Source organism: Strix aluco, chromosome 4 (assembly GCF_031877795.1).
Source record: "Strix aluco isolate bStrAlu1 chromosome 4, bStrAlu1.hap1, whole genome shotgun sequence".
NCBI classification, from domain to species: Eukaryota; Metazoa; Chordata; class Aves; order Strigiformes; family Strigidae; genus Strix; species Strix aluco.
Window position 1 is genome coordinate 26,517,426 of NC_133934.1, and position 25,307 is coordinate 26,542,732.

Below are 25,307 nucleotides of genomic sequence, written 5' to 3' on the forward strand. Positions count from 1 at the left end.
CTCTACACCTCATTGCTCTGTCAAACAGAAAAAAATGCATTGTGTTAGGTTGATTAAGTCAGTGCCTGCCTGTTTCTGTAGTGACTCGCTTGCCTGTAATGGATGCTAATCTCTGGCTACATGTGTCTATGCCTACAGAATGTCCATGATGCATCCATCAAGCTCATTAGGGGTAGCAGTACTGAAACAGGCAACTCCTGAGGCTCATAATCTACCATCAGAAATAAACTCTCACCAGTTAGAAAGATGATGATGTTAAAGTGCCCTGACCTGACAAGTCTACTTGTTCTCTTCTAGGTTGATAGGGCTTGAAAATGATCTTATTTTATAGGGAATGCTGGTATCTTAATAACTTTTATTTGTAAGATTGCTTAATTTGGAAGGTAATTTTCATACAGGCAGATTTTTGTACATATGCTTGTTTGCGGTAGTTGAATTACATTGGGAGGAGATCTTTAATGTCAAGAGATGTGTATTTCTGAAGAACTATGAGCGAGGAGGTGCTTGTGGATTTTGTTTTGCTTTGTTTTTAAAGGTGAAGTTGAGACTGCCACAGGAGTATTGTTTTTCATCAGGGCTGAAATGAAACAGCTGTTTGCTCTAATTGGATGTGTGTCAAACAGCAGCACCCAGAACTGACTAGCGAACCTCTGAGTGTATTGCAGCCTCTGGCTAATTGTCTAGAATTCCCTTTCAGTGTGTTCAGCACAGCCCTGCTCTTCTAAATCATTTTGTTATTACAACTCCATTTTCATTTTGGGGGAAAAATAACCCCTCATCCACAGCAAACTACAGACTGATTCATATTATGTTATCCAGAACCGATGCAAGTATAGCTGTTGGGTTATTCAAAATTATTTCCTCTTTTGTAGTAAGCTAATTTCCAGAAAGAGAAACTTGAATATCTGAAATGGCAAGTCACTAGATAAAGTCCTCTTTAAGGTTCAGGGCATGCTCTGAAAAGCAAGTGAAAATTATTCCTTTCAGTTGAGCGTGTTAGTGTTGTCTCTTATGTACGGTGTGCTTTGTATGTGTGCAGGCAACTATTTTTATACACTTCTATTGTGCTTGATAATATCAACAGAAGACACTGTCCAGGAGTCTGTCCAGGAATTTAATTGTAAATATTGTGGTAAACAAAGGAGATTCTGTCAAAATATCGTGTCAGTGATACTGACCATGGTAAATACGTTATTTAAATGAAATCCTGGGCAGTACTGATCTATCTTTTTGATAGGTTTAACAGTTTCTGCAATTTTACTGAGACTTTAGATGGAGAGATGGGACAAAATGTGGATCTGTGCATTGCCTTATCATACGTGGGTGTAGTGGGAGTCACCAAGGTTTTGACCTGTGTGTAAGTTCTGAGGTGACCGATATCTTTTTCCCTTCTGCCTGCTTTTCCCTTCTGTGTTTAATTGCAATAAACAGTTTAGGCCTCAGTAATCCTAAAACAATGCACTGTAAATTCACTGATTGGGATTCATGCAGACTGAAGTGTATGGCTTCATTAGGTCATTAGAGTAAGGCCTTCTAACATACAGTGGGATACATAGCCTAATGCAGGAAGTACATTGGGAAGGGAATATCCTATAGTGAAGGTAATCAGTTGTTAAAAGACCTAGCTACAGAGCATGTTTTTCAGCAGCAGGTCCTTACAGGTTTGGTCATTATAAGAAAGGTAGATTAAAACATTGACAACACTTGGAGTGTTCTGCTTAAGGTCTCAGTGCTCAGTAATATCAAGGTGCATAAATACCTTTCTCCCTTGCAGATCTTTTCTTTGTCACTGAACCGATTTTAGTGAGGAAGAATCACAGTTTTTAGCACTGACACATTATGTGAAGTTAGTTCTCAACCTCTTTTACTGGCTGGAGGATGAATCAATTAGAAATACAAGTTTGAAAATCATGACTTGCTATAATTTTTAATTGTTTTGCTTGAATACTTTTTTGTGACAGTAAAGAATGGTGTAAGGATGGCTAATCAGAGAGGTGAACCAAAGAAAGTGTAATGAAAAAAACAGATGCAATTGTCCCAGCTCAGTGTGGCTAACTAGCATCTTCCACTGTCATTTCTCCTTTATTTTTGGAAGTCCACCTCTTCCTTTTCCTGTCTATTGTTTTCTGTGTCATCCATTTCAGACTTCCTTGACCTCTTCATTGTTTCAGACATCTGTCTTGTTTGTCTACCTAAGGTCTATATACATACAGTAGAACCTCCTGGGATCCTGGAGTTGTTTGTTTTTCTTACATAAATTTCTATGACTCGGGAACAGTCCATTCTCTTCTAAATGATACTTCTCTTGGTTGCTGGAAGAGATTGGTAGAGAATAATGGAGAAGTGCTGTCCAAATCTGGCACTGATCTGGCATAGTCTTTTGTGTGCCAGTGATCCAGGGAGGGAAAGACCGAGTGAACTTGGAAGTGCTGCCATTGATCTAACTGCACATGTTGAATTGGTCGTCACTGGCAAAATAATCTTTATATAGAAACAGGTATTTTATGGCCTACTCAGTAACTGTTATCACTAAAAAAGTGAGTCTTTGCTGTAATTAACTTCAGATTCTGAGTCTTACCAAGGTTTTAGTCTTCTGAAATTATTTGTAAAAATTATAAATTAGTTTGAACATCACCAGAATGCAACAGAACTTTGATGTTATTTGATACAAAATGTGAGATCACGCTATACTATGTGCTTGTACTTCAATTGATAATCTCTTTCCTTTGCTATACAAGATTAGTGCAGTAACTGGAGTTATTATAGATGCCATAATATTTTAACTAGATGTATTTAAAGGCTTTATGGCAGAAGGGGGGTGGACAGAAGCCTCTTCTTGCTTTATGGCTTATAAAGCTGTAAAATGTTTTTAACAATTAAAAAAACACACACACAGGCTGAGGTAGGAAGGCACTTCTGGATGTCATCTGGTTCAACCCACCTGCTCAAACAGCGTCACCTGAAGCAGGTTGCTCAGGGCTGTGTTCAGTCAGGTTTAGAGAATCTGCATGGGCAACCTCTGCCAGTGTTTGAACACTGAAGAACCCCAACTCTTTACTCTTAAAAAATCAGGGTGGGGGAAAAACCAGTCACAAAGGACTTCTGGAAGATTTGGAGATGTCTATTATGTTTTCCAGTACTTCTGAAAGAGGAGCAAAATATCTGAATTTTAACAAAATATAAGCATTCCATAATGTTAACTGGTCATCAGTAGGTGTTAGCAGAGGAATGCTGCCTTGACTTGCTTCCTTTACTTTTCTGGATTTTTCTTTTAAACTCCATTTTATTTGTTCTTTCTTCCAGATGCAGATTCAATATCTAGTTAGTCAGAAAATAAGGCTGCTATTTAGCTGTCAGCCATTTGAAATGACAAAAGACAGCCTTCTAGAAAATGCTTTCCTGGATGCTTATGTATTTTTTTGATCTTTTAGCGATCTAAATAGGAGACATGGAAATGTGACTGTGTATTTTGTTACAATTTCTCTGTTCTCTTTTTTTCCAGGTCTGCTATTTCTGTTATGCATAGCCCAGTTACGAGAGGCTTTTTGTGATTTCTGAGCTTGGTGCTGTCAGCCTCATGTGAACAAACTAAAACTAAAAGCAAGCCGATTTTTAGAAAACAAAATGCCACGGAGAAGGAAAACTGGTGGGAGTCCTTCTCGGAAGAATGGAAATTCTGACAGAGCTGCTATTGCCATATCTCAGGGGGACCCAAGCCACTTAGTGTCACAAGCAGTGCATAATGTCAATAAGGAAGAGCTCTTCAACAGCATGTCGGAGATGTTTTCTGACCTAGATCCTAGTGTGGTGTATATGGTTCTGTCTGAATGTGATTTTAAAGGTAAATAACGTACAGTTGGCTTTACAGTTTTGTTCCATGCGCAGACGGCTCTTAACTAGGGCGACTCCAGAAAAGTTGGTGTGGGTGTTGCAAGTGTATTTGTGAGTTTAGCTTTTAATGAGTAGGTGAGTCATAATATTTTGAAATTTTGTAACTCTTTCCATGCAAGATTCTCCAAGTTTGACATTGTTTCTGTGAGGCTGGTAATTTGCAGTAGCAGTATGCTTCATAAATGGAGGTACGGTTTAAGTGGCTTGTTCTGTGACACAGAGCAGGCGCTGGTAGAGTTGTGAGGAGAATCTGTTTCTTCCAATTAGTTTCTGTGCCATATCTGCTAGATGCATAAACTGTTTCTGCAGGAGGGGTATTTTATGTTCTAGATCACAGTTTTTTAAAACAGCGGTACACCGTATGTGGTCCTGGCAGCATTTGCTTTTCCTTAAGTACTTGAATTGAGCTTTTGTTTTACTTTCTATTTTGCACTGTCATCTCCACTGAGGATTAGTATTTGCAGGATAAATTCTGTTTGTCATGTTGAATTCTCTGCAGCCTTGCTTGGACTGTGTTTCTTCCCCTGTATTCTGCCAAGCTACAGACCCACCTCTCCTGGCAGACTGTTTTCATGTCTGTGCCCAGTCCTTCCCATGCTTTTGTGGTTTTGAAATTCTTCTATATACAAGTTCATTCACTTTTAGTGAAAGTAATGACTGAGATGCTGGATAGCAACGTCTGAGGAGTTATTTGGCAGGCAAATAAGTCGTATATGGAGCATATTAATCAATCTATCTACATATGATCAGATGTGATTAGCTGAGATTTTTCTAAGAATATTTGCAAAGAAGGCAGAGTTTGGCATTTTTTTATATGTATGAAAGCTAGGTAGCCATTACAAGGGCTGCTTTTGTTGCTGTTTTTGCCTTACCTAAATTATACAGAATTTATAACTTAATAACTCTCTCACGTTTGTTGATACGATTGTTGTTCCTTTTAAAATTGAAATTAATGGAATTACTGATTCATGCTTTGAACTCTTGATAAGATTCACCTATATCAACATAACAGATTTATCTAGAAGCTTACTGGAGAATTCAGTAAACACACTGAGTTCATTATTGTGTTGTACTATTAACAAGAGTTTAAAAATTGAATGATTAACGTCTTTTCATATGAGTAATAATAACTTGCTCATATAGTAAAGAAGATGGAAGGACAAGGAAGATTTTATTTAATGTGTGCAGAAAGAGTGAGACTTTAATGGAGTTAGACTTTTTGCTGTGCTTTCAGGAAAACAGAAGCTTAGCTTTAGGGCTCATATGATACTTGTGCCAGGTTTTCATTGTGTACTCTATTTAGCAGCTTTACAAAGGATTAATGCAGATACTGGATTTTTCAGGCTATGTTACATATAACATTTTCAATTGGGCCTAGCCATAATGAACATATTTTGCATACTTTTATCTCTTTAGTCCTCAGTAGTTTTTTTCAGTTCATTTTATGCTATTTTGCCCATATGAGATAGGTTAGAAATAAGTATCCATTTAAACACCCAGTTCTGATATTTTTTCCAGTGAAACTTAATAATTTTTAGACACTATTTCCTTAGTAATTTTTATGCCTATTAGGTTATTATTTTGCAATATATCTTTATTGAGTTCTGCCTTTATTGAGAAACAGATCAAGAGAGTTGCAGAAGATGTGTTAAAAGATAAATTGGTCAACTGTCTTTTGGTTGTCTCTTTAGTTGTGATAAACACTCCTTCAAGTAAAAAAATTGCATTCGTATCAGCTTGTGTTTGTTGAGTTGACTGTGCTTTATTCTTTTCACCTTACTCAACAGTAGAAAACGCTATGGATTATCTACTAGAGCTGTCCACCCATGCCAAAGGAGTAGCATCTTCAAAGTCCTTGGGTTTTGATTCAGTAGCATCATCGCTAGCTCTTGTTAATCAGCAAAGATCTGTTGCAAATGAAAGAATGGGGGAAAGTACTGCAGAACAAAGTAATTCTGAAGAAGAAAAAGAAAAGGTCCTATCACCTGATGTGCAGCTGACTGAAGAACTGGATTCCTTACTAGAAAATGCCCTTCAGAGATACAGCTTGAGTGATGAATTGCCTAATTCTGCAAATGACCAAATAGTGCATAAGGACTCTGTGGAACACGATGGCTTTAATGAATTTCTTGAGCAGGAAAAATCTGATTCAGGTTGCAATGTCCTACTTTTTTCACAGCATACAGGGACAAATAATGAGGTTTTAGAAAACTTCTGCTGTTCTCAGCCACCAGTGAGTCAGCTGAGCGTCCAGACAAGCTTACCAGCTGCATCAGACACTTTTGCACAGATATTGGAAGATGCTGATTTGTCAGAAATACATGTTCAACATCACATAGCTTCAGAAGCCTATGAAGAATCGAATGGAGAAATATGTGGAAATTGTGATCAGACACAAGATACTGTTTTGGATCAAAGGAGTGTGACTGCTGCTTCTGACGAGTCCTCCCAAAGACCCCTGGAACCTGGAGTAGCTGTCACTGGATACCCTAATTCAAGGTGCCTGGAACAGAATGAAGAGGTAGCGACTGCTTTTAACAGCCACGAGAGCACTTCTCTTCCAGAGGCATATGTCTCTCTTGAAACATCCAGTTTCAAAACACCCAAACCTGCAGATTTTCAGCAAACTCTGCAGGGTTATAACTTAAATTTTTCTACACCGCCATGTCAACCTCAACAACACTGGAATCTCATGGCTCCCGTGTTTTATCCGTACAGTGGAAGTCACAGCTTTGTAACTCCTGTGGCTGTCAGTCCAGGGCAGTGGAGACCTGTTTCAGACTATATGACTTTGGAAAAAGGACATTTTTTTTCCTCTCCAGTGGTTTCAAATGCCTGGGATAGCAACCCTTCTCTGAAGGTACGGGGAAATCAAGATAGAAACTCAAAATTGAACCTCTCGCAAGCACAGCAGCCACCTGTTTGTCACATGATGAGAAAAAAGATGCACCTTATAGGTGAAGTACTTGTTCTTCTCAGAGGTGTTCCAGGATCAGGAAAATCGTATTTGGCAAGGTAGAACATCTATATTGTGAGCTTCTAAAAGAAATTGCTTAATTGTATACAGGATTCAGTGCAGGCAGAGGCAATTTTCTGACATTTGTGAATAATTACGTTTATACCCTGATTGCCAGCTACATGGTACATGCAGCATAATGAATAATAATAATTGCAGAGGGCTGAGTTGCAGCTCCTTGACCTCTAGTAGAAATTGAAATAGCAGGGGTTAGCTTTAACTTCCATCACTGGCCAAAGCAGTTGCTGCCAGCAGAGGATCACTGCAGTAGTATTAGGTCTGCTGTGTTCTTCCAGCCGCTGTTCATTTGGGGTGTTTCCTTTCAATAACATGGATGGAAATAGGCCAGCTCTTTATAAGCAGAAATTCCCTTTCCACTGTTGGAATTCTGTTGTGTAAGCAGTATGCGTGGAGCTTCTTGGGTGGAATTCTTGATTTCTTTTCTAACTCTTGAAAAGCCTAGACTGAACTTAGATTCCTTTGGCTGGCACCTGAAATATTTGGTGCAATTAAGGCTGTATGTGTATTTGACAGTGTGAAAGTATGTCACTAGATGTAGATGGAAAAATACCTCCCTTACTGTTTTGAAATGAGACTGTAGGGAACCTCTGTCAGCTCTTTCCCCTAGATATCCTCAGCTTTTGGAAAAGGAGGGAAATTATTATAGATTATTTTTGCCTGAAGGGTGATTTTTTTCCCCCCTTACCTAAATTTGCTGCTTCCATTCCAAATCTTGGTTTTGTGCAATAGACTAAATACATATAAGTATGGTAGCAGGTAACAGGGTTGGGGAGGAGAAAGGGGAGAAGCTATTTACTTCTTGATCTTTCACAGGACTTTGCTTGAGGATAACCCAGGTGGAATCATTCTTAGTACTGATGATTACTTTTATAAACATGGACGATACTATTATGATCCTGATTGCTTAGGGGAAGCACATGACTGGAACAGGAAACGAGGTGAGAAATAAATAAGGGATTAGCTTGCTTGTTTACAGTTCAGGACTTGTGTGCTGTTTAAAAAGCTGCCTGTCTTGTCATGCCTGTGTCAAAGGACAAGTATTTATGTCATAATAGAAGTATTTTTTTAATATGTGTGTGGAAAAAGAATATGAGCACAAACTCAGGAGTCATCTGTCCATTGTGTGTCTTGCAATTAAAAATGCCAGTGTCTTTGTCAAAAGATGGTTTTGTCCTCAGATTTCACCATGGTATGTACTTTGGGTTGTGTCCCATTTCTGGAGTGGTAATCTGTACCATCTCCCAGAGATACTTGTTCTGAGATGAGACATTATATATGCATATGCAGTAAGTAATGAGGATGTTGATACCGGTGACACTTTCACAGATATTTTCGTGCTCTTGATTATTTTTTCTCTTGAGCACTAAATTTTTGGCAAACTTAAAACAAAATTATAAGAGTAAGAATAATTTTTTTTTTCTTCCCATAATGGGTGTATTTTTTGATAGTGGCTCCCACTAAGATCGCCATAGAACAACTCTTTTTAAGCTTTTATTTGCTAAATTTGAACCATGATCACTTTTCTACTGCCAAATTTCGAACCAGTGGAGAAATGGGTTAATAAGAAATTTGTGATTCAGTGATAACTTTGATTATTCAGACACATTGTAACATAGCTACAGAAACATGGTGCTGTATCTCAAAGCTAGTGATTCTAAACATTTCATTACTGTGTATTTAAATTACAATAATTCTTTTGATTTTTCATATTTTATACAGTTTACAGAGTGGACTAATCTTAAGACTGTTAGAAAGCCAAGAATTTTGTATGCAACAAAGAAGTCCACTTTTAAGGTGATCATGTAGTTTTTTTAGTTTAATTTACTGATTGATTAGTCATCTTGATGCATTTTACATCTGCATTTTCATTCCTTGATTATCATACATACATTAATTCAAAAGAATAATGTCATTTCTTAGTAGTTTTACATGTGAGGGGGGGATTTCTAGAATAAGAGAGCCTTGAAACAGATCAAGCTGTGGCAAGAATTCTTTACACAGTGGTTAATCATTATGGATTATCTACTTAAAAAAATATTACAAATTTAGAGAATTAGTATAAATGTTACATGTCCACCCTATTGTAATGAAATTAACTATAAACTATATCGCATTCTTTTGTACATGTGTGTCTTTCAGCCAAAGAAGCATTTGAAATGAGAATCTCGCCTATAATAATAGACAACACAAACATACAAGCATGGGAGATGAAACCTTATGTTACTTTGGTTAGTATTACAACTTGATCAATGCGAAAAGGGATTATTGACCAGCATGGCAACAATGCATGTTATAAAATGAGATTGTCATTCTCAGTCTGGCTGTTATTCCACAAAGAAGTCTGGAGTCAAAAAAAAGTGTTACATGGAATCATATTACTCAGTGTCATATTCTGTGCATGTCTGAGTATTGACATGGCCTAGTTTCCAAGTGACAAAGCCAAGTGCTTTGCACTTGGGAGCAAAATAAATATTGTTGAGGAAACTGAAATCTGTTTCTCTTTTATGTGATCAGTAAAATTATAAGCTACTTTTAAAATATAATCAGCACTAATTAATAAGAGTGATGTTTGATGCTCTGTGAAGCTTGAAAACTCAGTCTTAGTTTCATCCTAAATATGACATAGAGGCAGATATCATCTGACCAGTGGGAGGGCTAGAGTTATCAAATGTTGCTAGCTTGCTTGAAGTTACATAGATTTACTTAATAGTTTTTATTGAAGTGATGTAATCAAAATAATGCACATGCACTATTTTATGTTGGTAGCATAGTGCTTTTATTTAGTGACTAAAAGTGACCTGCTTTTATTTAGTACTAAGTAAACTCAATCTACATTTAACTTCCAAAGTTACATTTAATGATATAAATAACTTGGTGAACTCTGTTACATGTTTCTCATACTCCAGTTTTCTGGAGCTTCTCACCTTTTTGCTTAATGCTTTCTAAATGACTGTCAGCACTTTTAGACTCTAGCTCTTATTTTGCTGTTGATATTCACCATTTTGGTTGGTAGTTTTAAAAATTTTTTTTGCTTAGAGTCGCATTTTTAAAAATTGCTTCTGATAACAGAAATAATATATTGGGAGAAATATTATAAAGTAGATCTGGAATTTCTCCTACCACGGTACGGAAACACATCGGAGAGTGTAGTATGTAGAACTGACACCTTTTGAGCAGATACTGTACATATGTTGCATGTGGTAATGGATTAGTGAACAGGGGGACTTAACACAGATAATTTTTATTAATAAAAATTGTATTTCATCCTTGCGTTCATTAGCGATTGTCAGATTAACAGTTCTTTCATAAATTAAGTCCTTGATTTTGCTGTGTACTGAATTAAAGATACAACAAAAGTTCTTCCAGGAAGTGCAGGGTTTGGTAGGGTGATAAGAATTTTTTCTGAAAACAGGAATGGGGCTAAATGACATGGTATTCAGTGTTTCTCTTGATGAGACTTTGGGCTGCTTTTCTGTCATGATGAAACTAGGCCATTTACTTGCAGCCTGGTCAAGTTTCCCATATGTGGCAGGAAGGCTGTCCACAATAGCTGTGTTAACGTAACTGAATTGCTTGTTTTGGAACTGGCTCGCATCTGGTCAGCTCTGAATGTAAGCAGTGAGCTTTCCTCTGTCTTGGAGAGGCTCTGTGGACATGCACACACTGTACCTGGAAAGAGGAGATGTTCTGCACTCTTGATTAGAGGAGGTAGAACATTTAAAGGCATGATATAATAGTAGTGATTTCTTTTTTTTCCTGTGATCATGGCACACATTCAGTTTTACAGTAAGAGATACATACACATGTGCTTAAAAATCTCCACTTATATAATCAGAAATGAAACACTGAGCAAAAATATGTTATTCCAAATGTTTAATTGGTTTCGAAAAATACGAAAACCAGCTTTAAAGAAGTGGGCTATACATGTTGTGTACTTCTTCGCAGAAGTAAGAAATAGGTGATGTGGCTTGTTCTGTTTTATATCTGTTTTATTCAGGCTCAGCAGTTCAAATACAAAGTGATGTTCCGAGAACCAGACACTTGGTGGAAGTTTAAACCAAAAGAGCTTGAAAGGTAAGAATGCAAAGGAAGATTTCATACTAGATTGTATATCTTTCAGAGTCTATAAACTATGATTTTTAAAAAGGTATTGCTTAGTACAGTGGCTGGTGAAATAGCAAGATATCAGTCAAGATTTTTGCCAATAATAAGTAGCTTTTAAATATTTTATTTCTAGAATATTATCTTCTGTGGGATTTTATACGTATTATGAGATTATTTTTTTCCTGTCACTATATTACTATTAGCAATAGGTATTATCTAATGTTTTAATGATTGCAGTTCTTTTGCATTTAAGGTGGAGTGGCTGATCCTTTGGGTTCCTGAGGTTGCACAAATGATGTCAGTTTGGGGCTGTTTTTTCATCTGGCCGGTCTGTTGCCTTACTTGAAATGTTTCTGCTGTCACTGAGTTTAAGGCAATCAGCACCTCATGGCCTGAGAGGGGCAAACCCCTGTGCGTCACCATTGTTGTTTACCTCCTCTTTAGCAGGACCTTCTGCACAGTCACAGAGCCATTACTTAGAGCCAGAGTAGGCAAGACGTAAACCTTATGTAAGTGAATAATAAGGTAGCTAGAAAATTGTCTGGATGCCACATTCAAAGGGTATGATCGGTGGTTCGATGTCAAAGAGGAGGCTGATGTTCTTTAGGATGAATACTAGGGCTGCTACTATGTAATGTCCTTTTTATGACTTGGATGTTGGGACAGAGTGCACTCTCAGGAGATTTGCAGGTGATACTGAATTGAGCAAGAGTAGTTTGTTCAGCCTTAAGAAGAGGCGGTTAAGGAAGGATGGTATTGTTGTCTTCAGCTACCTTTTGAGAGGTTATAGAGGAGACTAAAAAGATCTCTTCTGAGAATTGTGTGGGGATAGGACAAAACAAACGTAAGCAAGTTGGAACTTCAGAAAGTTTTGATTATATAAAAGAAAACCCAAAACTTACTTTGAGGGTGGTCAGGCACTGAAAGAGTTTGCCCAGAGTTTGTAGGTTTTCAGTCATTTGGGATACTCAAAATTTGACAAGACAAAGCTCTGGGCAACCTGATGTAGCTGTACCTCCTCTGAGTAGGCGGTTGGACTATGTGACCTCCAGAGGTCCCTTTCAGCATAAGTTATTTTGTGATTCCATAGTATTTGTTGTCATCTGAATTTGCATGCTTAGTGTAAGGTTGGCCACTTTTCAAGCAAGGTAAGGAAGATTATTTTCTTTTCTAAAATAGAACTTAAACATTTTCTCCTGTACCTTCAATTTCTGTTCTGCCATCCTGGGCAGGATTCACTTGTTCTAGGTGGAACTGCTGCAGAGCGCATAGCTAGCTGGTATTTAACAGAGTCAGTAAAAATTTCTAGCCAAAGGGTGTCCAAAATAATAGGTGAACAGGTTTTCCTCAAGTCTCAAGGAGTTTAGCAAAAGCAGAAAAGGAAGATAATTAAAAAATCTTCTATACCCAGTTTGATATCCTGCATCACTGTCAGGATCTGATATGGTGTATTTCTGATATTTATTTGAAGAAGATGCATTATTAGTACAGTTTTAGATTTTAGTATTAAGCAAACCATCCTATTGCAGAACAGGGCCACCAGGTGGGGTGGAGAAGTCAAGTGCAGTAGTGATTTGTCCGAGATACCCTGTTTGGAATGACTTAGTGCACTGATACAGAAGGAATTGCTGTTTCACAGCTTTTGCCCTGGTCCGCTGAATTCTCTGGTTTGTCTTGCTGTAAACTTATTATCATTCACTTACTCTCTTCTCTCATTGTAATACACAAACCTGAAATGTTTATTTTTCAAATTTTTGTTTTTTAAATTCATAGGCGAAACATTCATGGTGTATCTAAAGAAAAGATCAAAAGAATGTTGGAACGGTATGAACGCTGCCTTACTGTTAGTTCAGTATTGGATTCTTCAGTCCCAGACAAATCAGAAGCTGCTGGCTGGAGTGAAGATCCTTGTCAGGAAGAAAGCCATAGGTTAGATTCTTTACTAGCTTTGTAGTCTCAAATAAAAGGCTAAAACTTCAAAGGTCATAGCAATGGAACCTGGATACTGCTGTTGAACAGTGAATGCATTAAAAAAAATAGTTAAATAATAGAAAGAAATACACTTCATAATTTTCTTAATTTTGAAGAATTTCAGGATTTCTAGAAATGAACAGTCAAGGGATCTAGTCAACTTTCCAATGCTTTTTGAAAACCTCCAAGTATGGCTGTGTGTTAGTCTTCAGTAGGCCAATCTTGACTGACTTTCTCTTATCTTAGAAATGTGCTGTTGGATGTGTGTTGTAGATACAAAACGCTTAAAATGTGTAAAATGCTTTTCAGAAGAATGTAGTCTCAAATATGAGCAAATTACTATTTCTGAGTCTGTGTGTTCCCATTAGATGATGTCTTTGTGGTAGAAGCTGTATTCTTCATGCCGTAGTAACAAGTCATCTACTTGCTCTTGAGTGTATTTAATTTAGACTTGTCTAGATTTATGTTGGTTGTAGAGATGACTATTTTGCAGTGGCTAACCTGAATAATGTTGTATATGCATTATAATAATGCATAGGAAATCAGATTTTATTGTAGTTATTTTGTTTGGGTTTTGCATACTTAATGTATTTGAAATGAAGTGGGCACTGATAATAGTGGAATGTAGTTGATTGTAATAAACAGTATGACAAGAAGAGGCACGTCATCTCCTGGTTAACTTCTAGACTTTCTTTAGCATTGAGCCATCAGGAGGGAGCAACAGTCATTAAATAAAAGCATATTTACCAGGTTTGCTGATCTGAAGGAGGAAATGTCTGGCAGCAAGGTGCTTCAGTACATAACTGAATGCTGGGAATGGGGAAAAATAGACTCCTGAGGAAGTATTCTTAGCCCAATGCTGAAGTAAGAAAGGGATACTTACCAAGAAGAATTCTGCTTTGCTTAGCTGCTTTCTTTTTATAATGGAGTGTTGAGGTTAGGGCTAAATCATCTTAAATTTGTTTTCCTCTCACTAGAGTTCTTCAGCTGGATGATTAGCGTCCTAGAAGGTGGTTTCCAGATTAAATAGCCAAACCAACATTAAAAATGTGGACAAATGCTTAAAGAAGGTTTGAAATGGGTTTATAATTTATTCCAATTTGTCTTTCAGAAAGAAAGAGGCACATTCTCATGTAAAGGAAGGAAAACCTTTTGCTTCTGATGTGGAGCCTCTTGAATTAGCTGAAGATGATAAAACTTTTCCCAGTACTTCTGTAACATTAGAAAGTGACTGTGATCCTGAACATCTTCAGAAAGAGGAAAAAGAAATGGAAAATAACTCAGGGGAACACAGTTCTGAGAACAGCACTGTTCAAGATGACTTGGATGTTTATTTATCAGATCATGTAGAAAAAGAATTGCTATTGGAGAAGAAAGAAGAAAAGGGAGAAAAAATAGAAAAAAATAATGAAACAGAGATGGATGAGCTTGATGTGACCACGACTGAAGAGGCTGTGTGCTTGCATACAGGAGTTGAGGAACACAATGATAACATTCTCAAAGTTCAAACTGAAGTTGAACAATCTGGTGAAATACGTACAGAACCAAAATCAACACAAAGTAGTAACATAGTGGAACCAAGCAGTTCAGCTTTTGACACGTCAGGAAAACCAGAACTACTAAACTTTCTGGGTGACTGGCCTGTAGAACAAACAATGGGACAGAGAGTCAAAAGGGCTAGAAGACTAGAAAAATCTGTGAAGAGTGATAAGGAAGGTAAAACTCCTAGTCAGCAGCATCCTGAGTTAGGTAAAGAGCAAGTGGGCCTTCCTGGGACCTGTACTGTTGAAAAAGGACAGGAGGAAGAAAATCGAGCCTCTAGCTGTTCCTCTGTTAGCTCAGATAAAGTTACAGCAGAATTGCAAATGATAGGACACTGGCCTGTCTCAGGCTCATTAGAACAGAGACAACAAAGGTCCAGGAGAATGAGAAAGACAAGTCTAAATCTGTCTGATGAAGGTAGAAATACTGAAGGTGACATTAATAGAAATACTCTTGAGACTGAAGGTGATATTAGTAGAAATGCTCTTGAGACTGTAGATGTGCTTCGTGGGATACCTGTGAACACTGTAGAGCAACCGGGTACAAAGAGTTTGCATATGCACCAACATGAAGCAGTAGGTAGTGAAACAGTAGGTGAGAAAAAACCCCAGCAAAGTAAGAGAATGAGAAAACATCACAAATTAGCCCTCACTTTTACAAACAACAATTTGCTCCATCCCAAAGAGGAGGAACACTTGTTTATGTTTAATGCAGCAGAAGAGAAAGAGGACACATGCTCATGTAGACAAAAGAGTAGCCATTCACAAACTGAATCACAGGACTTTGCTCTCCTGTGGAGATTAGAAAAGAAAATGCTTTTTCCTGAGACTACCAAAGTATTGCATGGCAGACTAGACGGCTTCAAACCCAAAGATGTAGATAATGCCTTGGATTCTCAGGGAAAAATACCCTATCGAGTGATGTATGATAAAAGCACATTCGTGGAAGAAAGTGAACTTATCAATATTGATGAGTCTGAAAAGCTAAATATGCTGTGTAAGCTTTTTGAGTCTGTTTCATTTGAAGCTCTGAAAGATCTGTATGAAAGATGTAACAGAGACATAGACTGGGCCACAGGTCTGCTGTTGGACTCTGATGAAAAGTTATACAAAGATGTTGATACTGAATGCTTTCAAGTAAGAGAAGCTGAGCCAGTTGTCGCAAACCTTGGTTTCAAGGCAAGTACAAACTATGGTGAGAATCTCAAAGACTGCAAAAAAACGCTGCAAATAATTGGGGCTGGTGATATCTCTGAGCCTTCAGAAGACAAGAACTCATCACTCGACGTTACAGAAAGTAGCGCTACCAAGGCAACTGTGACAGATGCTGATGTATCTGACTCAATTGCTACCTCATTGAATGATTCGGAGGAACTGAAAAATTCCAGAGACGCAGCCCCTAGAACTGATGTAGGCAGCTCAGCAGCAGGTATCATTGAGCCATCAGTTTCAGGAAAGCAGAAGATAGAGTCTGAGAGTCCTGTTGAAGAAACTACAAATCAGCCATCAGTCTCACAACTTGATGCAGGTTTCTGTATATCCATGACTTTGCCCCATGGCCCTAACACAAGTTCCACCAATTTGAAATTTGAATTAAATAATGAAAGTGACAGCAACCCTTCAGAAAGCGATGCAGAGAATTCCAAAGTGACTGCTTTGTTACTGGAAAAGGATCATGCATCTCTGGTTGGTCCTAGGAGTGATAAAGAACTGGAGAAGGCTAAAGAAACCCAGGGGAGTTCCAGAGAAACATGTGGTAAAGAAGAAATTGAAACTCCAAGCTCGGATGAAGCTAAAGCCAAGATACAAAGCCCTATACCAGCATCACGCACAACCTTCAATATAGATTGCCTAGAATTAACATTGCCTCCTGAACTGGCACTCCAACTGAAAGAAATATTTGGGCCTGTTGGTATTGATGCAGGTATGGGCGTACTTATATCCTTATTTTTATGAAAAAGCTCAGTTTGGCTAAGAAAACCTTTCTTCCTTTGCCTGTGGTTCTTTTTCTTCAAGCTTGATTTTGGAGCAGATTTGCACAGTTCCTCATGATACTGATGTTTGCTGTTGTTCATCCAAAAATGGAACTGAACTAAGCATGGCATAAAATATAAATGCAGTAGTGCTACCTTCTACCTTTTGTCTTTTTGTACATGCACATACTTCAGAATCATAAGAAAATATATTGGCTTATTTGCTTCTTGAGCAACAGGCCTTTGAGGCTGTATTCAAACTCTGAGGGGATATTAAGATGATGAGGAAGATGCTAAGTATGACTGGTTAGGAAAAAAGGAAGAAAAAATAAAGCTTTAGTCATCACTTAAATTAGAGAAGGAGAAGATGAATGATTTAGAGAATGTAAAGTGCAACTGTACTTAAAAGATGAAACCAGACTAGTCTGCTGAGAGACTATGATGAAGGAAGCTGTAAGCAGCTTGAACATGCATCACAAAAGTTAAAGATTGATAGAAGAAGGAAGAAAAGAAAACACAAGGGACATATAGTTTGTTTGTTTTCTCTCTCTTTTTTTTTTTTCCTTTGTTCTCCTGAAGATTACTTGAAATCCTGGATACCTGTTCTATTGTTGGGTTTGTCTGCTGGCCTCTTTGCCTTCCATGCCTACTTCCTCCCCCCCCCCCCCAAAAAGTTTGGTTTTGATAGCAGAAAGGTGTTTTACTGTGTCTGAAATATGCCCTGCCTTTTTATTTAATACATAGGTACTTCTTGCGTTTTTATTTTTGAAAGGGTGAGAAACAATATCAGAAAGGTCTTTTAGGGAAAAGATGTATCATTATGATACCATGATAATTCCTGTTGTTGCCTTTAGAGTTAGAGGGGATACTTGGAGTTTGGTTCTCTGAGTTTGTGTGTTTGAAAGGAGGGATGTGACTGCTGTTGGGCAGTGGCAAGTATATTGTGTTACATAAAAGAGGTTGCATGTGGCTTGCAATAAAATAGGGGGATCACAGTTTCACAAATGAAACTGTGGTTGTAAATTCACAAATGAAACTGTGGTTGTAAATTAACAGTGGCTTTGTAAAAGAAGGTTCTGCTAAAAAAAATGGAAAAAAAGAAGAAAAACGTAGTTGTTCAGGTAATCATATTTCAACAAGATACAAGTAATGTTAACTATGTTTTTCCTACCCTTTCTGAGTTTTTGAACACCAGATAATGAATTCTGTGTGTAATGCTTTTTTGTAAGTTGGCAGTTGCTGAAGTTTTTTTCAGGCATGGCAGTTTGTGCAGAATCTCCAGAATTCAAATTAATAAGTCTAAGCTACTGTACTTTAATTGCTTAGGTAAGTTTTTATAGAATGCTTTAATGAATATGTTTTCTTTCTTCCATAAGGATCACTAACTGTTGAGGATTGTGTGGTTCATATTGATCTGAATTTGGCAAAAGTGATTCATGAAAAATGGAAAGAATCTATTCTGGTTAGTAGATTTCTTGCTTATGATATGGTATGGCATGCGCTTTGTCAGACCATTTGTCTCCTTATGTGTTGGTCTAAATGTGTCAAATGCAAGCATCTTTGTGACAACAATAATAAAATACAATAGTAGTTTGTAAAATATATGTATATCAGCATGTCATAATCATCAGAGCTGTTGAAAGACAGTTTAAGAGATTAATGAACTGCATGTCATGAGTGCCTCATCAGGAAACCAAAATTCTAAAAAAAAAGGATCATAATGCACAATTTCACTACAAGATTGATCAAAAATTTCACTGGCCAAAAATCATTACTGGCTTTTTGACATATAAGAAGAGGGTTTTTTATGAATAATTATGTATACAAAACATCTCCATGTACACTAATTGAGAAGAGTTCTCTAACCTCCATTCCTTCATAGCCTTAGGAAACTCAGAATGCTTTTTGGCAAAACTTTTGTTTGGTGTATTTAATAAAGGTTATGAAAACTTAGCAGTGGGGCATGTTCCTCTACCTTGATGTGTTTTCAGAAAGATAGTTCTATCTTTTAAAATTCACTTCGTAATTATTTTTCTTAAACATTTTTTTTTAAAAATATCCAATCTTTGAGAAATACTGTGAGACATTATTTTGAAGCTGGTTTACTTAGAAGCTAACACTTGTGAAGATTCACTGCAAAATTTATAGCTTGCTTATAACATTCGTGCTTTTACTATTTTTATTTAGAAGCGTCAGAGGAGAGATGAATCATGTAAGTTGTCTGCAGAAGGTATCTATTTCTCTTAATTGTAAAAATACTTAATTCTCATTATAATCATATTTAATTCTTTGAAACTTCAGTAAGGTTGCAAGTATTCTATCTTTTGAAAAATGATAGATTCATTTATTAAGCTAAGCTTTTTTATTTATTGCCCTTGCTTCCATTTACCATTCTCTTTACGGAGGCGTGGGGGGGGAGAAGAAGTTAGTTGTAAGCAGAATCACTAGTCCAAGGTAGATGCAAGCAAAAAGCCTGTCATTTTGTGTACTTCGGAGAATTTAAAGAGAGGCTCTGGCTGGATCAGACAGCTGTTCGGTAGGATTTCTGTAATCTCTGTGGCAAAAAAAGGTGTGGCTGGAGAATGACTAGCAGAGTAAAATTTCTACAGTTGAAGGAAGGAGGTCAGGAATACAACATTCACACGTTATTGTCCTTGTCAGAGGAACTGATTTTAGCAGGAAGATGTATGTCTTTGTTCAAAAAGTGTTAAAATCGCTGACGATCCAGTTTTCATTCAGCTCCCTAAAGAAATGTCCTGTACAGCAGAACCCCTCTACTCTTGCATGGGACCTGGGTGAAGACTTGGATTGCAGCGTGGGTGCAAAATCTCCACAGGAATGACCAGGCAGTGCTGTTAGCATTAAGTGTAAAACCCGATTGTTAAGCATCTGTCCTTAAATTGTAGAGGAAAGGCAGGTAAACGTGTAAACGCATGAGACAATAATTCTTTTATAAAAGCAAACAAACCTCCCCACTTAATGTATGTGCAAGGTAGTTTATAGCTGTAAGATATGTCTTGGCACTTGAAAATTTGGTTAGGGAGTCTGATGGTTTTGTTTTTGTTTTACAAAACAGATAAAGATGATCAGACAGTCTTTGCAAAATAGTGGTGATGAAGGTAAAAATGTGTTGTTAGGTTGGAAAACTTACCTAATTATTTTGGCGTTGCTTGTATAAATAAGCTAATAATTGTTTTATTTGTCACCTCATTTTCATTGCTTTTGAAGGTCCTACTGTGATTCAGCAGATAGATACAGATGGCTCAGAAATGCTGTTATCTCAGAATGCAGACAGTAAAATACAGAAGAAAAAAATGAACTGGGTGTCAGGTTCATCTAATGACATACAGACTAAAAAACCAGCAACATCAGACGTTTTTCCTTTTATGGATCACTGGAATGCTCAGATTCAGAAAGTTTCTCTCAGACAAATAATTTCTGAAGAAATAGCTATTCAGGAGAAACAGGACCTGGTATGGATAGCACCAGTTTTTTATGCAGTTTAAATTCGTTACTATTAATGAAACAGAGTATGTCTTATCTGGTGACTCATCTTTGTGCTTCTGATTACACCCTGAATTCGTGAGACAAATGCATGCCAATTAATATTGTTGATTACTGTGATACAAGAGTTTGCTTGTGGTAGATGTTTCTGATTTAAAAATATAAATCTCATTTTAAAATGTAATATTTTGATTGTTTCACAAACAGATCATGGTGCATTTCACTATACAGGTTAGCATTTGTGTTTGGTTGAATTGTTTTTTGATTGCTTACCTAAAAAAAAAAATCCCTGTGATTTCCCACACTTTTTATTGGGAAAGTGAATTAAAAAAAAATCTTAATTAGCTCCATGCCTTGTTTGTTTAGAAGTGGATTGAACTGATTTTAATATTTTTTGTAAGGAGAACCCACAACATTCCTAACAGATGAGACATTAAAAGAAATACTTGAGGTTAATCTCAAACAGGTTTCTGTACCCACTTGTCAGGAAATAGTAATTTTAAAAAATATTTTTATTAATCTGCCACACGGTTCCCATAGCCACTCTGGTTGGCGTGTGCATAATGCTGCCCTCTACTGCCCGGGAGTTGTTCAGAGCAGGCATTTTTATTTGTCTCTGAGAAGTAGCTGTCCTAAAAAAGAGGAGCTTTGTTTCTACTGGTATAGAAAGCTGGATGGATTAGCCTGTACTTTGAAAGAATGGCTTGTGGATTCTTTCTCTGAACTGCATGTATGTGGCTTACTGATAATAACAACTGTGATGTCTGCAGCTTTCAGTTTGGATTCATGGAGCTTGGCTTTGTTTTGACCACTTTTTTTAAAAAAAAATCTGAGTATTGGAATCATCAGTCTGATTTATTCTGGGCTATTATTATGCTTTCTCAAATGACTTCACAAATATGAATATTTATTACTGTACAGCTTCAGCCACACCAAACCAAAATTGTTTACACTGTTCAATAATAAAATGTTGTTTCAATCCCAGGCCCTCAATATGGAATAGAGAGGTGGATTTTGCACAAGCTTAGCATTGAACTAGATAGACTAGCAGGGAATGGATTCCAAAACTTAAAATCTTCCTTTTGCTTTGTCCAAGTTATAAGGGAGCTCCAGCTGAGTCTGTTCAAACAACTGCAGAGTACTGCAGTGGTGTATAGTACAACTTACCTGTCCCTACTTTATTCTTATCAGATCAGTGTGGCAGGCTGATATTGGCATGTTGTCATTGCTGTGGGTGCACGCCTACTGAGCAGATACTTTTTGAAATCTTGAAAGTGGGATTGGCTCTACTGTTACTATATTTTGTTCTAATGAAGAACTTGTGATATTTTTCCTTTGTCTTCTGGGTAGAATCGTGTCCCTTCTGTGGCTAGAAAAGACTGTGCTGCTAAACTAAAGGAGAAGCAACTTTTTGAGATGTTTCCAACTATTAATCAAAATTTCTTAATGGATGTCTTCAAGGACAACAGGTAAGAAATCTTTAAAGTTCTTTGTAAAAATGGTACTCAGTAACGCTATAGTGCACAGTTACTATATTAAGAGTTAAGATCCTGCTAAAGAATGGCTTTTTCCAAACTAGCATACTTTTGGTAGACCTAAATAAAAGCAAAACTAGCTGGTCTTAAAAGCAAAAAGGGCATAAAAACCTCTATGTAGACTTGTTTCTTTTTTTTGGGCAGTAGATGATTTCTCTCATTGGGAGAAGAATGTCTCTGGCTATTGACCTCTCACTGGCTGTCAGTGGAACTGCCTATTTGCTCTAGAGCTGAGGTTTAAATCAAGTGAGAGAAATTAGCAGGAGTGGTAATAGTGGGCTCACAGAAAATGGCATCCTCCCAAGTGGAAAACTACCATCACCTGATGTTAGCTATGAGTCCTTTCCTGGTTACTACAGCAGCTCTGAAGGAATGAGCTATCTCTCCATCTCCTCCTGCTGACTTTCTCTTTTCTGCATTATGTTTCTGGGATATGTGGCTACCTTCTTAAATCCACATTCATGAGAACTGAACTTTTTTTCAAGAGAAACTTATTTTTTCATCCTTGGCCGACTGAATGTCTGTCTCTACATACGGGTTTGCATGCCTGCTTGTCAGTCTTTCTGCTTGTCCAGGTTGTTATTAAAACCTTTCCTTGTGGAATGGTTAAAATACATCCTTCATCCATCTCTACAGCTCGAGCATTTCACCATCTCTTGTTTTTCACATTGTAAATCCCCTTCATAGTGTTGCCTTTCCCAAAATCTGTCTTTACTTTTGATCAGTCTTCCTCTTGTCTGCTTACTGAACAGCAAGAATAAAGAAGAAAGAGGGCTTATTAGAAATCTGATGGCAACTGATGTCCTATTCTTATTTCATTAAATTTAATACAAAGCTTGACTGGAAATACAAGGATTTTTTGCATAATGCTTTCAGAAAACAGATGGTTTTAAATTAGTTTGTACTATCTAACCCTGACCAGAGAAGATTTAGGATGAAGTAATTTATCCAGCCCAAAAACCAGTGTTTACTTCTAAACTAATATCTGTTTGATTAAGGTAGGATGCAATTTACTTTAGTATTTCATTGTCCTTTTAATATTCAAATGCCCCTCTATGAACCAAGACTGCATGTGTGTTGATGCCAGTAATGCAGTACAGTGAGTCTGCAAGACTTTCTGTAATAAGGTGTAAAATTCCATTCCGGTGCTTTATTTTCATTGTCATCTGTTTCTGTAACAATATCAAGGTTTGTAATATGCATTTTAATAAATGTAGCGGCTATTAATGTATTTGTAAATTCACAGGTTTTACTTATCCTTTATAGCTACTCTTTAGAACAAACTGAGCAGTTTCTGAACTGTGTTCTGGAGGCAGATCCTGTAAAAACAGTTATAGCTCAAGAAAGCGTTCAGCCAAATGAAATTGTTTCTACCTACAATGCTGCAAAGAACCGGGAGAAGAAGGTATTTTTTTTTTAATAGTAGTTACAAACATATCCAAAGCTATATCCAAAAACACCCTATGATGCATACTTAGCTTCAACATTGCAAATTCCTACAGGCAAAAAAAAGTAAGGAAGAGGATGATCCTTTGAGTGAAATATTTCAAGAATTTGAGTATCCACAATATGATGATTTAAGAGCAGAAGCTTTTTGTCACCAGCAAAAGAGACAGGAATGTTTGAAGAAGGCTGGGGAGGCCTATCGCATGGGTATGAAGCCTGTGGCAGCATTTTATGCACATCAGGTAAATGTAAATATTGTGCTTTTTGCCTGAATTTAGAGAGGTACTTAAATACTGAATTAGAAGTGATAAGAAAAACATTGTGCCTACTAGAGTTGATAAATTTGCTCAATTACTGTTCCCTGTGTAAGCGTGATATTGAGAATCCCCTTGCAAGTAAAATCCCTTTCACTAGTACTGATACTGATATAGGAGACTAATATAACCAAATTGTGCAAGACCTCATGAAAGATGATATTTAGTACTTAGTCACACATGCTTGTTTTCTCACAGATCTCACTCTCACATCCACATAAGTGTAAACACTGAGACCTGTGTCCATGTGGTCTGGCCCAGTTCACTCATGTGTGACATGGACTGCAACGAACATCAGTTTTCAAATCCTCCATATGTCCCTCATGTTCCTCTTAATTGGTGATGAACTGTTTTTAGACACGTCTTTTGTACTTTTTAGGTATCAGACAGGTATTAAGAAGTGATCTTTTGCCTCGGAATCTTGCTTGCTTCGTCCTCCATAAATCGTGGGCAGGATTGCTGCCTCCTGTTTTTGCTTCCTCGTTCAGACTATCTTTATGGCTACAGTCTGTCTTGGGCTGGGATAAAGGTGGTGTGGTGTGTCGTGCTTTTTGCCATGCATCTGGTTTTGGAGTGTAGATCCGCTGCTGATCAGTCTTGTGTGCTCTGGGCTTGGAGCACAGGCTCTCTGGTCTTCATTCAAGCACATTTCTCAGTATATACCAGTTTGATTGCTGTTGATCATTGCTGTTGATCGTATTCTTGATTATAATTATCAACTGCTCTTGTGACCATTCCTGTGTGTTGGTTTCTTGGTGCCTTCACATGAGACCCATTCACACTTCATTCAGACTACTCTTAAAAGTTCTGTTACAAATATCTCCCAAGGCTGTAGCTTTGATCTAATAGTATATTAAAAATTGGTTATTCACATTATAGAAGCATTTAATTCTAAACTATGAATTGCATTATGACAGAACAAAAATGTAATAATGAATGACTTGAATTTGCTTAATATCTTAAAAAAGCTTTCACACAGTTGGTATAACATATCAATCTAAACATTTAGAGTTTTACTATGCATGTAGGAACTATTGGTTATTGGTCTTTATAACGAACTCTTTATGTTCTTGGTTTATATATTCTTGAAGTCTGGAGAGATTCTAAACAAAGGTGTGTATGATTTTAAATAGAAATGTAATTTCCAGTCCTGTCTTACTTTTGTTCTCAGCCATAATGACAAGTACAATCTGGAAATTTAGTACATATTTTCTTCTAGGTAATAAAAAGGCAAGCTAAGCTACCTTTAGTAATGAAAAATATTTTATGCATGGTGGCCTTAGCCTGTCTTGGGAATCCTCTGCAAGTGAGAGTTCTGGGGCTGATATCTCTGGTCTGACACTAATACACTTCACATGATCCATTTTAAGAAAGTGTAAGACAGACTGTCACTTCTGTTCACTTGAGCCCTTGTCAGTGCAATACCTGGAGTTAAGTCTTCCATTCCTTTTCAGACTGTGCCTACAGATCTTCAAAGACATAATTTGTTGCTTCAGTCTCAAATATTATCACTGCAAGGTTCATGGGAAATAGTTGTTACTTGTTCACTGTGTAATGTGAATAACCCTGTACTGCTGCTTGCCCCTAATTCCAGTAGGGACTGTATTGACCTTGCCAGTCATCAAAGTTCTGTCAAAAATATTAGAAGAGATAATAGACAACTATGGAAAAAAAAAAAAGTGCCCTTGTCTGATTTTTAGGGAATGCGTTCATAACAACCTCAATTGTAACACTCAGCAGGTTTTTCCTGGGCTGTTGGGCAGTTTCTCTGTCGTTGTTTCATTAAATTTGTAGCAAAATACTTTTTCTGAAAGTAAAATTCTATTGTTAAGGTAATAAATCTGAAAATCAGCATGGAGTGTAACTTTTTAGCTTATGTAAGACCTTATGGTTTTGTGCCTTTTCTGGCTTTTTTTCTTTCTTGTAGGGCTTTTGTTATAATTTCTTCTTTGTGCCAGCTTTGAGTAGTTTCTTAAGAACAGATTTCATGA

General features: G+C 37.2%; 1 protein-coding gene across 10 annotated transcripts in view; it reads left to right on the forward strand.

Moving 5' to 3' along the window:
- N4BP2 (NEDD4 binding protein 2) overlaps positions 1 to 25,307 on the forward strand; it is a 43,124-nt gene that overhangs the window by 9,812 nt on the left and 8,005 nt on the right. For 5 of the 10 annotated variants that reach the window (XM_074822377.1, XM_074822375.1, XM_074822380.1 and 2 more), the window contains 13 exons: positions 3,503 to 3,841; positions 5,679 to 6,906; positions 7,742 to 7,866; positions 9,068 to 9,156; positions 10,926 to 11,002; positions 12,806 to 12,961; positions 14,115 to 16,468; positions 17,894 to 17,979; positions 18,705 to 18,747; positions 19,746 to 19,990; positions 21,372 to 21,490; positions 22,823 to 22,961; positions 23,059 to 23,244. In XM_074822377.1, the coding sequence (XP_074678478.1) occupies positions 3,625 to 3,841; positions 5,679 to 6,906; positions 7,742 to 7,866; positions 9,068 to 9,156; positions 10,926 to 11,002; positions 12,806 to 12,961; positions 14,115 to 16,468; positions 17,894 to 17,979; positions 18,705 to 18,747; positions 19,746 to 19,990; positions 21,372 to 21,490; positions 22,823 to 22,961; positions 23,059 to 23,244 (5,064 nt within the window). In that variant the 5' untranslated portion in view covers positions 3,503 to 3,624. Of the gene's footprint in view, positions 1 to 3,502; positions 3,842 to 5,678; positions 6,907 to 7,741; positions 7,867 to 9,067; positions 9,157 to 10,925; positions 11,003 to 12,805; positions 12,962 to 14,114; positions 16,469 to 17,893; positions 17,980 to 18,704; positions 18,748 to 19,745; positions 19,991 to 21,371; positions 21,491 to 22,802; positions 22,963 to 23,058; positions 23,245 to 25,307 lie in introns of those variants that run through there. The other 5 variants (XM_074822381.1, XM_074822382.1, XM_074822383.1 and 2 more) reach the window with 5 other exon arrangements.